General features: G+C 38.2%; 1 protein-coding gene across 1 annotated transcript; it reads right to left on the bottom strand.

Moving 5' to 3' along the window:
- Nucleotides 1-4643: 4643 nt before the first annotated feature.
- Nucleotides 4644-5528, bottom strand: LOC142165103 (uncharacterized). The gene is made up of 2 exons (XM_075223732.1): nucleotides 5295-5528; nucleotides 4644-4979 (listed from the first exon to the last, which is right to left on the bottom strand). The coding sequence occupies exons 1-2, from the start codon at nucleotides 5526-5528 to the stop codon at nucleotides 4644-4646; spliced, it is 570 nt and encodes a 189-aa protein (XP_075079833.1).
- Nucleotides 5529-13252: the final 7724 nt, after the last annotated feature.

Below are 13252 nucleotides of genomic sequence, written 5' to 3'. Positions count from 1 at the left end.
TCTAGGATCACGTACAACTGCTCCAACTGGCTAGGCTCCGCCCATGGGTAGTATGCCCGGGGTCTGATATTCCGCAGTTGCATGCCCAAGAGCCTGAGCAGTAGGGGTTTATGCCCCCCTCCCGTTTGAGATGTGTCTGGGTCTGCTGGAAATAAACCAGTCTGGGTCATAGAATCCATGAATCGTAGCATACCGCCCATGACCTTCTGAAAGCCCTGTGCTGTCATGAAATCGACCGGGGCGGGCTCTGATGCGGGCACCTCATCCTGCTCCTCAAAAATGGGATCCTCTACTGGGTCAGCTGGTGATACAACTGGGGAAACTATGGGACGTCCTCGTCCCCCACCTCGAACTGGTGCCTTCCCCCGGCTTCTGCCTCGACCTCTCGCAATAGGGGGAGCAACTCCTCCTAGGTCCGAAACGTCTGTCGTGCGCGTTCTCACCATCTGTGAGAGAATACGAGAAGAAACTTAGTACACCATCAACTGAATGATAGGAGATGAATAAAGAGTAGTTTTCTAACACCCTATAGCCTCTCAAAGATAAGTACGAACGTCTCTGCACTGATCCGCAAGACTCTATGAGGCTTGCCCATAACTTGTGAGACCTACATGAACCTAGTGCTCTATTACCATGTTGTCACGACCCAATTCTATAATAGGTCGTGATGGCACCTAACGTCGCTGCTAGGCAAGTCAACTGTGAACTAGCCACGTGATTTCTTCATTTTAACAAAATTTTCCAAGTAATTAAACTTTTCTTAAATTAAAAGATTTGAGAAATAGTGGATTTAAAATAAATAACACGATAGCAACTGAGTGCAATTATAATCATAGAATAAAAACAAAAACCACAAGTCTACTAGTGTGTGGAAAGACCTGGTGTCACGAGTGTATGAACATCTAGTAGAATATACCAAAGAATACTATTCTACTGTCCGAAGAGGAATAGATAGAAAAATATAATCAAAAGAAAACTCTGGCTACTGTAGATCGGGCTCAGAAGGCAGCTCACCGTGAAGCCTCAAATGGTAATCAAGTGTGCACGTCGTACTGATATCTAGATGCACTTGCCTCATATCCTGCACATTTAAATATAGAAGTGTAGCGTGAGTACATAAACTACATGTACCCAGTAAGTATCTAGTCTAACCTTGAAGAAGTAGTGACGAGGGGTCGACTTCGACACTTACTATGGGCAAACAATATAATAATGTGAAATTTTAATTAAACATGATAGATATAAATGACAATAGAACTCAGAGTAAGAAATAAACAAACAATCATTTTTCCGTGAGCAAGAATCGAATCATTTCCCTCATTTAAACATATAATTCTTAGCCAATGAAAAATATATCAAATATAAAGGGGAGTTCCAGTATTATTACGCATGAATTATACCAAGAACGTGTGGCCCGATCCAAATATACATATACATATACATATACTGTGTGCACTGCCGATGGTCGAACAGCATGAACCATAGATTCATCTATTAACCTGCCGAGGAGAACGACCCGCTCCCATGAGAGTAGTGGAGAAGTCACCCAACTCGCGAAATATACTTGCGATGCGGTTAAATATAAATTTCTCAAGTTAATCATAACATCTCTTAATTCTTTTCAAAATGAAGAAATTCAAGTTGAAAATCTGAAAATCCTCAACCCTAGCTTTATTCAAGACATTTAACAAACATAATCAAATAACAGGGTCCACAAAGCATAGTTTAGGCCTAAAACTACATGGACAGACGCATGAATAGTAGCTACGTACGGACTCTCATCACCTCGTGCGTACGTAGCCTCCACAAATAGAAGCACATATTAATTAAGTCCACCTATGAGGTTAATTCCCTCTTATAAGATTAGAAAAGAGACATACCTCGCCTCAAAGTCTACTTTCCGGTCCAAGATAGTGCCCAAACCCTCAATTTGGTGCGAAACAACTCGAAACTAGTCAAATATTATATAAAATAGTCAATACATACTCAAAAGTTAATATTCTAACTATCAAAGTAATTTTCCCAAGCCTATTTGCAAAATTCCTAAAATTCACCCTCGGGCCCCCGGGCCTGGATTCCGGAAATTTTCGAAGAAAGTTATTACCCATAACCCCATGAAATCAAATATATGATTTTCACTAAATTCCATAACAAATTTCGTGGTTAAATCTCATTTTTATTAAAAACCTAGATTTTCATCTAAACCCTTGATTTTCACAAATTTCTACATGTTAATCTACCCATAATCTATGTATTTAACTCATGTCGCATATAAATTACTTACCTCAAGGTGTGAGGTGAAAACCCCCTTCCAAGAGCTCCAAAAATGGCCCAAGAGTTGAAAGAAAATGAGTCAAATGGCCTAAGTCCGGCATTTAATAGAGTTGTTCAGAAGCTTCAGATGTCGCATTTGCGACACTTGGTTGCCAAGGTCACAAATGCGAAGTTGAGGTCGCAAATGTGAATAGTGCCCCAGGTCAGGCTCCATCGCAATTGCGAAGCCTTTCTCGCAAATGTGAACAATTCTCGCATTTGCGAAACCTGAAGCACCAGCAATAAAACACCAGAAAAACTGAAGTTTTTCCCAACCTTCCGAACATCTGAAACTCAGCCAAGCCCTCGGAGCTCTACACCAAACACCCACAAATGTCTAACAACTTCATACAAACTAGATTGTGCGATCGAAACACTGAAATAACATCAACAACCACGAATCGGACACCAAAACGCATGGATTAACTCATGAACTCAAAACTCCTAGAAGTACTTCTGTGCGCCTGATTCCTATCAAATCAACTCGGAATGACGCCAAATTTTGTGTGCAACTCTTAACTGACATTACGAACCTACTCTAACTTTCGGAACTGGAATCCGAACCCGATATCAAAAAGTCCACCATCAGTCAAAATTTCCAAAAACTTCAAATTTATAACTTTCGCCAAATAACTCCGAAACGACCTACGGACCTCCAAATCCACTTTTGATTGCGCTCCTAAGTCCATAATCACCATACGGAGCTATTCCCAGACTCGAAATCCCAAACGGACATCTAGAATGTAAAAATCCATTTCAACCCAAACTTATGAAATTCACTCAAAATGCTAACTTTCATTATTAGGCACTGAAACGCTCCCGGATCGGGTATGCGCCCATGTCTGGAATCATCATACAAACCTATTAGAATCGTCAAATCCCGATTACGCAGTCTATTACTCAAAATATTGACCGAAGTCAAACTTAGCCTTTTAAGCCAACCTTAAGGAACCAAGTGTTCCGATTTCAACCATAACCCTTCCAAATCCTGAACTAACCATCCCCCCAAGTCATAAAACAGTAAAAGCATGTACAAAAAGTCTTATTTAGGGAATATGATTCTAGAAAGCAAAACAACCGATCGGATCATTACAAAACCTGTATAGCGACAGAAATATACTATTTTACTAGGGAATTCGTCCGTTGCTAAAGCCATTTTTTTATAGTGGAACCTCTTAATTCTCTAAAAGAAAGAGAAATCTAAGTTTTTAATTTGTTTTATTTGACAAATCTTTGTTGATAAAAAATTCTGTTTGTGTTTTGTTTATTTTGTATCAGGTCATAGAAATAAAAATAATATCCATAAAATACTTTTATAGACATTCTTAAAATTTACTATAAGTCATCTGATGACTTTTATGAGCAAAATTTCTTTTTTTATTGAGCTACCTAAATAAGATCAAATTTGTTATTTTTATGACTTTTTATTTTTCGTTAATTTTTATCTTATATGTTAAATATATTATTTAATAATATTTATGTAATTAAAAAAATGTATTTATTGATATAGGGTACATGTGCGAAGCGCCTATCCTAAAATCAGTATGATAAAATATAAGGACAAAGAACACAAATCACAATATTTTGCGCTGGAGATTCGTTGTGTGAAAAGAAACTTTCCTTTTACTACTTTGTATTCTCTTTTATTTTTCAAATATCTTTTGTCCTTATTCAGTTGATTTTAAATTCCTATCTATTAGGCAAAATTAAATTTTTACTTAATTTCAAAGTTATTAATATTACAAAAATAATTCAAATTATATATTTAGTTAATGTAATTTTTAAAGAATAAAAAAATAAACGACACTTCTTAATTGTGTCATGCTTTTAATATGGTAGTACTAAAGACAAATTGGACCTTCAATCGATGTAACGATAACTTAAGATGCAACCATAAGTTAAGTCTCCCGTTTCCATCTTTACATCACTGACATAGTTCCTCAATTAGAGTTCTTTATGAATTGCCGCAAAAAATATTTGTATGAGCTGAAGATGAGAATATCAAGCTTTCCAAGACATATCAATAACCAAATACAAAACATATTAAAATACCACCATTCGTTAATACTGAAGTTTGGTGATTAATCACCAGTAGAAGCCCTAGCTACAAAGGAGAAGAGAAAGAGAAGAAGAAGAAGAAGTTATCTGAGAAATATAATGAATGAAATAGTGAAAATTGTATTCACCGCTTACAGTGCATCTCTTAAACTTACGGATACATATACACACGTATGACTAACCACTATTGTAACAAACTAACTAACTAAGTACCTTAGTAACCTCGCTAACTTCCTAACAAATCAACGATACATAAATATGCTAAACTACTCTCATAATAAAGTTACTCCTTTCTCCTCAACACTTTCCCTCATGCTAAGTGGTATGAATACATCAAGTACTCCTAGCTTGGACAACAAATAATCATGTTGAATTCTAGTTAAGCCCTTGGTTAGAATATCTGCTAGTTGTTCCTTAGTTGCTACATATTCAGCCTTCACCGGCCCATTTTTTATCTTCTCTCTTCTAAAATGATAGTCAATCTCAATGTGTTTGGTGAGTTCATAAAACACTGGGTTGGCAGCTATTTGAATTGCTACTTTACTGTCTATGAGTATGTTCACATAGAGTTCAACATCTACCCCAATATCCTTGAATAAGCCAAGTATCTAAACCAATTATGCCACAGTTGATGTAATGCTCATGTACTCTGATTCTGCAGAGCTCCTGGAGATAGTACTTTGCTTCTTTGACTTCCGTAACACTAATGACTCACCATACTTGATAAAGAATCTAGTTACTGATTTCCTAGTGAGAGGACAGGCTGCCCAGTCAGCATCACAGTATGTTGTGATAATGTTTTCCTTTCTGCTAGACAGTAGCATGCCTTGTGCATGATACCCCTTCACATACCTGACCATTCTTTGTGCAGCTTCCATATGAGACCTCTTTGGCTTCTACATAAATTGACTTAGGATTTTAACATTGAATGTTATGTCTGGTCGAGTGACCGTCAAGTAGAGCAGCTTTCCTAGTAGCCTCTGGTACTTCCTAAGTTCTATCAAGGTTTCATCTGATGTGCCATCGAGGATGCCGGTGGGTTCATCATATTCCTTAGTAGTAAGCTTGATATTACTTTCAATAGGTGTAACTGCAGGCTTTGCAACTCCTAGTCCAAGTTCAGAGATGAGATCTAGTGTGTATTTCCTTTTATGCATCATGATGCCTTACTGTGACCTGGCAAATTCAAGGCCAAGAAAGTATTTAAACTATCCCAAGTTCTTCATCTTAAAAGTCAGTTGAGCTTAACTTTGACTTCATCTATTAGTGTCAAGTCGGGTCCAGTGAGAAGCATGCCATCCATATAGACCAAGATGATGACAGTGTGTTTGCCTATTCCTCTTACAAACAAGGAGTGATCATGTTGACTCTACATGAAGCCCAAGTGCACCAGTGCTTTAGATAGCTTAGCATTCCACTATCTTGGTGCATGTTTAAGACCATACAAAGATTTCAAGAGTCTGCATGTTGGTCTACTCTCCCCTCAACTTTGAAAGCCTTGTGGTAGAGTCATATATATCTCATGATACAAGTCATCTTGGAGAAAAGAAATGTACACACCCATCTGATGAATGTGTCAATGCTCAGATGTATCAACAACAAGAATTGTTCTGACTGTAACTATTTTAACCACTAGACTAAATATTTCCTGATAATCAACACCCTCTTGTTGACTATACCCCCTGGCCACAAGCCTGACCTTGAACCTCTCAACTTCTCCTGAGGCCTTGTACTTTACTTTGTATATCCACTTGCATCCAATAGGAACTTTGCCATCAGGCAAGGAGACCACATCCTAAGTATGGTTAAAGTCTAAGTATAACGACCCGATTGGTTGTTTTGAGCAATTACATCTAGTTCGGCAGTTTTAGGTCACGAGCAATTTCATATTATGTATATCAACTTGTGTGCATGGTTGGATTTAGTTTCCGGATAAATCGGAGTCAAATTGGAAGAAGGAATACAGTTTTGGAAGCTTAAGCGGAGAGAATTTGACCAGAATTTAACTTTTGAGTAAACAACTCTAAAATGAGCTTTGGATGATCTTAGTAGCTTCGTATGGTAATTTTGTACTTAAGCGTGCATTCGGATTTGGATTTGGAGGCCCGTAGGGTAATTTGAGTCATTTCGGCAAAAGTTGGAAAAGTTGAAGTTTGGAAAATGGAGAGGTTTGACCCATAGTTGACTTTTGTGTTATCGAGGTTAGAATGAGATTCTAAAAGTTGGAAAAACTTCATTATGTCATTTTAGACTTGTCTGCAAAATTTGGCATCTTATGGAGTTGATTTGATATGGTTCGTACGCGTGGTTGTAAGTCTAGAAGTTCTTGAGGTTCGTAGGGATTTCATGCGTTTTAGCTTTCGATTCGTGGTTTTAGAATTGATGTTTAGATTGCGTGAGCGAGTTCGTGTTGTGTGTTCAAACTTGTGCGGGTGTTTGGTTTAGAGCCCCGAGGGCTCGGGTGAGTTTCGGAATGGTTTTGGAATAGTTTCGTGAAATTAGATTTTTCTAGTTCTAGTATCTTCGCATTTGCAATCTTCTGGTCACAAATGCAGCCATCGCAATTGCGAAGAACCATCGCATTTGCGATGCCTGAGCGGCTGGGCATGTTCTCACATTTGTGATGAGGCTGCCGCATTTGCGAAAGCCGGCCTTCGCATTTGCGGAGTTTCTATCGCAAATGCGACCTTAGTAGGGTAATTCTAGGCTTCCATTTGGGAAGTTTTCTTTGCATTTGCGAGTTCGCATTGTGAACCCAGTGTCGCAAATGCGACATCTGTAGCCTGCTAAAAGCTAAGTATTCTGAGTTTTTGCTCATTTTTCATATTTTTGAACCCTAGAGTCGCGGTGAGGCGATTTTGTGGAGAGATTTTCATACCAAATCATTAGGTAAGTATCTTTAATCAATTTTCAACTACATTTTGTGATTATATCTTAGATTTAACATCAAATTCACAAGAATCTAAAGGAAAATTTGGGAAAAATTGTAAAATCATTCAAAAATGTAAAATGATGATTTGAAGGACCAAATAGTATCGGAATTGGATAATTTTTGTATGGGTGAACTCTTATCAGAATGAGCATTCAGTTTTTATAAATTTTATCGGGTTCCGAGGTGCGGGTCTGGGGATTTGACTTTTGTTGACTTTTTGCAAATTGTATAACAATCATACTTTTGTTAACTAAAATTATTTTCTCTTGTATTGTTTGATATATTCAAGTCGTATTTGGTTAGATTTGAGTTGTACGGATGTTTTTTCACCCTGAGAAGTACATTTTAGAGTATCAGTTTGTTGTATTTGAGGTAAGTATCTTACCTAACCTTGTGTGGGGGACTTCCCCTTAGGATTTGAGTCTTCTATGCTAATTGTAGTCCGTGCACGTGAGGTGACGAGTGTGTGCTTGGACTTATTTGTGAGAAATATGCCTCTAGGGTTCTTAGATCCTTATGTTCATTATGTGGAAAGTATTCGGTTATGATTGAGTTTCCTAATTGATTAAATTACCTCTATATTCTCCATATGATATTTTTAGTTTTTCTCTAATTCTTACGTGTTACTTGACCCCTAATTGCCTTAATTGAAGTGATTGCTTTCCTTATTGTTTTGATACTTCTTGGTTGTGAGTTCCTCTATGACGTCGTGAAAATATGTTACATGTCCAATTGTTTTGGTTATGGGTGTAGTTATCAAGTGCTTATTATGTCTTCTTGATTTGTTAAGACTATTGTGCTTCTTGGTTTTTCTGTGATCCTAATTATGTACTATTCATGCTTAAATTGACGATTATTCATGTTGAACAAGACTTATGACATTCTCTTGGTAATTGACCAGACTCAAGTTGAGATCTATATTGTGAAGCTAACTGTTGAAACATGATTGGTTATTGTTGATTCCCTTGCTGGGAGGTTATTGTTTTTATTGTTGATTCCCTTGCCAGGAGGTTATTGTTGCAATTGTTAAATCCCTTGTCGGGATGTTATTTTTTCTATTATTGATTCCTTTGCCGGGATGTTATTGTTTCTATTGCTTCGGTGAGTAATAGGGTGATGTCGTGCATGATGTTGTGATGAAGAGTGTAAAGTACTAAGAGTGATGTCGTGCATGATATTGTGAGTGATTGTTAATGCACGAAGGGTGATGCCGTGCCGATATTGTGAGCGTAAAAGCATGAAGGGTGATGCCGTGCCACATTATTGAGAGTAAAAGCACAAAGGGTTAAGCCGTGCCATTATTATGAGAAATTTAAAGCACGAAGGGCGATGCCCTGCACATTTCTATTTATGAATATGGCGAGGAAGATTGATAAAGCATGAAGGGTGATGCCGTGCACTTTCTGTTTGTTGTGATTATTTGTGGTTATCAATTCAAGTGTTTTAATTGTTCAGATTCCTTTACTGCTGTGATCATTTGGGATGGAACCCCATAGTGTTTTCACTACTTCCGTATTTATATACATATTTCAATACTTCAAGTTTCAATAATTGTTCATTTTTAATTCAATTAGTTACTCAATTAAATTTTCTTAAACTGTCTAAGGTTGTATTTTACTTAAAAAGGAATTTCTACTAAGTTAATTTATTAAATCCGATGTTAAAGGTAATAATTCATTCGATGTTGTATTTTAATTGAAAATGGTACTTTCTTCATTCAAATGATTTCTAAAAATAACTTCATCATTTTTTGCTAATTTCCTAATTGGATTAAAGGTTGTACTCTACTTTATGTTATGTAAATGAGACTCTTTAAACATCTTAATTGTATTGGTTATGGACCGTATGTACTGAGTAACATGAGAATATTGTTGTGCAAAGAGAGATAGAAATATGTGGGTACAAGGTGTCGGGTTTGCTAAAGGTTTGGTAATTGAGGTTATGATAGGAGACATCGAGTTTTAAATGGCTGGAATTGTGCATCAGAAATGATATGATTTATTGAGCTGACATCGCCTTCCTTTCTTGAGTTCATTCTACTTCACTGTGTTCCAGCTATGTTAGTGTTTATTTACTTGGTTATCTTTCATTTCCATCCGAGTTTTATTTTATTATTTCAACTGATTGTAGTTTGATTAATCCCTGTTGTTGATTTACTTCGTTACCTTTATCTTGAAATTTGATATCAAATCATATTCAATTTATTTGACCAGTAGGTGTCTGGATTGTTCCTCATCACTACCCCACTTAGGTTAGTCTTGATACTTACTAGGCACCACTATGGTATGCTCATATTATACTTCTGTACATTTTTGTGTACAGATCCAGGTATTCGATTGGTAGAAGATGTGCGGGTCATTGCCGTGGAGACTCAAGGTAAACCTGATGCAGCGTTCGCATGCCTCGGAGTCACCTTCATATGTACTTGTTTTCATTTTTTCCTTTGTTTCGGAACAGTGATGTATTTATTTTGTATAACTATTCTTATAAAGGCTTATGACTTGTACCACCGGTTTTGGGAAATTGTGATTTATTCAATGTTATTTAAATTTGAAGTTAGTAAATATCAATGTTATTTCAGTTAATGTTAGGCTTACCTAGTTTAGAGACTAGGTGCCATCACGACTCATTCGGAGGGATTTTTGGGTCGTGACAAGTATGTATCAGAGCTCTAGGTTCATAGGTGCTACGAGTCATAAGCAAGTTTAGTAGAGTCTTGCGGATTGGTATGAAGACGTCTGTACTTATCTTCGAGAGGCTACAGAACTGTTAGGAAATTTCACTTCTTTCATTCCTTATCGTGCAATATTGATTCAGCTCGTAGTATATAACATATGTTCCTTTACATTTACTCCTGCATAATATTACGCTCTTAGTATCCGTTATGCACCAGTGGTTCGTGATGTTGCAGATGGGCTACGAGGGAGTTAGGGATGCTCAGACATTGTCTCAACGTGTTGTCCAGACTGAAAATACAGAGGCATTGAGAGGCTATTTAGTTGTTCATACGGAGGCGCAGCGGTTTCCGGCATCTGGTTGATGAGTGCGAGCTTGGGAAGGTTTAATTGGTCGACTAGTCATCGCGATTGTGGCAAGGCCACAATGTGGGTGTTGATTGGGAATAGTTGGTGGTATTGGAGTACCTTGTGATTTGTGTTGTACGAGCTGTGAAGGTTAGTTTTGCGGATCATCAGACGTTATTTTCTTTGGCTTTGCACCAAGTAGAGGAGTTCAATAGCGGCATTCAGATTGCAGAGTCAGATTTGGCCTGAGGTATATATATATGTGGTATTAGTAGGTACCCAGATCTTGTGTATGACCAAGGTCTGAGATATTGCATGGGATGATGTTGGGGATTACAGTGTTTTTGTGTTAATGGATCTACATTTTGTGAGAGTCGGAGGAATAACTTCAGATTCATAGAAGGTCTATGCAGCGTAGGTACCGTGGTTGCGGCAGGATGGGGTGTTTCAGAGGAAATGCAGTGGTTTATAAGCTTCTAGGCTACGTGGTTCGTGTTAGGATCATATGTATTTGGGGCTTTGATTGGGATTATTGCATATTGACTATCCGAAGGAATGGGTCAGCTTTGTGGTGTTAGGTTAGCACATCAATGAAGTAATTGGTCCTTTGAATAGGAATTCTCTACTGGCATTTGTGGCAGCACTCTTGGATTGGACAATTTGTGTGACTCGGTTGAGTTGGGGAGGTGAAGTCATGATGGCTTAGTTGCGTGCGGGCGGATCTCGGAGGGTTCTCGGTGGTTTGGCAATAGCTAGAGCTGGTTGTCTTCTATGGGCGTAAGAAATATATGGTGCATTGTGGTTTTCTCCTGGATCAGTATTTGGAATTAATAGAGGGTGGAATTGTTGGCCATCATATTTGAAGAGTGTGCCATTTTTGGAAAGGACCTTGAGTTTTGGTTTGCGGGTGCATGGCTAGTAGCATGGTGATTACTGAGTTTTTAGGCTTTTGAGGTTCATGTTTTGTTACGTGACCAGAAATCCTATATGGGTGCTTCAGCAGAATGATAGGGTGTGAATGATATATTAGCCATTCGATTTGCGTAGTTGAGTTGGGTACGAAAATTTGGGTATTCCTGAGGTTTGGGGCTAGATGCCCTTATATGTGGACTATTTCCGTTTGTGGATTATGAAGAAATGATGAGAATGGGATAATTAATAGCATGTATTATCGATGGGTTGCTGTGGATCTTTTGAAGAATATTTATCTAATTGGGAAGGGCCAGGATTTGGTTGTGGGCTATTTGGAGGATCAGCGAGAATATGTATGATGTGTCAGATCAAGTTTGTGTGCCTTTGTGAGATTAACATTTTGGTTATGTTACTAGGCAAAAGGGATATTATTTGTGCCCCTAGCCTATATTATGTACTACTCTTTTATGTTGTGTTAGGCTGTGAGGTTGTATGATTATATCCTACACATGTTGTAATTCTGTTCAGGCCTTAGGGCGAGGCAGGCGAGATAGCCCTCGTGATGTTGATTTGCTCATTGCACCTTATATGTGCTTGCTTCTCTCATATTTTATTACTTCTGTTCACTTTTCCTACAATTTTATTTGTGCACTCTGTTGTACTTAATATCAGTATTCATATGATCAGTGAGTCCTAGCATTTTGTCTTGATGAGTATTTGGGAGCGGGTTGCACGCCGCAGCGGATGTTATGAGGGATACCCCTTTCCTTGTGTTATTTGGTGTTGTGTTTTCCCTCTGTGGGACGATTTGATAAAAAACTATACTTTTGTTGCTACACATGTTGTATTTGTTTGATAATTCTTATACCTTATTTTCCTTTATTATGCTGCATAATTGAGTTATTGTTGGGTTGGTGTACGCACTGTGTAGTGTGAGAATCTGTATGGTTCCGTGATGAGTTTTAGTTAGGCTACTTATATTGACTGAGATTAGGTTCTTAGACTTGAGATTTGTATTATGGTATTGGGGGTGAGGAGTGCTTGGATGTATGTGGTTGTCTCTGCTAAGAGTTGGGTAATGGTCCTTGGCGGGCGAGAGAATTTCTTGACTTGTTGACTTCATGAGCAGATATGAATATCCACATGTTTCTTTATCATGGGCAGTGTTGTGGGAATCCGGAACAAGGTTATATTCAATGTGAAGTGTATTTCCGGCATCCAGGATGTTATTAAGCAGTTGTGGTAGTTAGAGGTTATTGTTTCGGGCATTTGAGTTGTGTGGGACAACATGTGATTATATTCTGGATTGGAATTTGGGCTCGGTTCAGCTTGTTCAGGTTCATGCAGTGTGATGATGTGGAATTCAGGTCCTATGATGAATGTCAGATGTTGAAGTTTAGGTTATGTCCTAAGGTTATGGACTAAGGATGGGGTGAGACCTTCAGTTAAGTTGAAGGGCCAGTCTTACATAAGCTGGGTGATGGGGGAATCGCCCCCAGGTGTATGTATAGTGAGCTCATGAAGTGGTTCAATGGCTTTGGAACGACTCCGGGCACGTTCGAGGACGAACGTATGTTTAAGTGGAGGAGGATGTAACGACCCGACTGGTCGTTTTGAGAAATTGCATCTGGTTCGGCAATTTGAGGTCACGAGCAGTTTCATATTATCTATATCGACTTGTGCGCATGGTTGGATTCAGTTTCCGGATGAATCGGAATCGAATTGGAAAAAGGAATACAGTTTTGGAAGCTTAAGCGGAGAAAATTTGACCGGAATTTGACTTTTGAGTAAACGGCTCCGGAATGAGCTTTGGATGATCTCAATAGATTCGTATGGTGATTTTGGACTTAAGCGTGCATTCAGATTTGGATTTGGAGGCCCCTAGGGTAATTTGAGACATTTATGCAAAAGTTGGAAAAGTTGAAGTTTGGAAAATGGAGAGGTTTGACCCATAGTTGACTTTTGTGTTATCGAGGTCGGAATGTGATTCCGAAAGATGGAACAACTCCGTTAT

Source organism: Nicotiana tabacum, chromosome 10 (genome assembly GCF_000715075.1).
Source record: "Nicotiana tabacum cultivar K326 chromosome 10, ASM71507v2, whole genome shotgun sequence".
Taxonomy (NCBI): domain Eukaryota; kingdom Viridiplantae; phylum Streptophyta; class Magnoliopsida; order Solanales; family Solanaceae; genus Nicotiana; species Nicotiana tabacum.
This window is presented reverse-complemented; position numbering and strand designations above follow the sequence as displayed.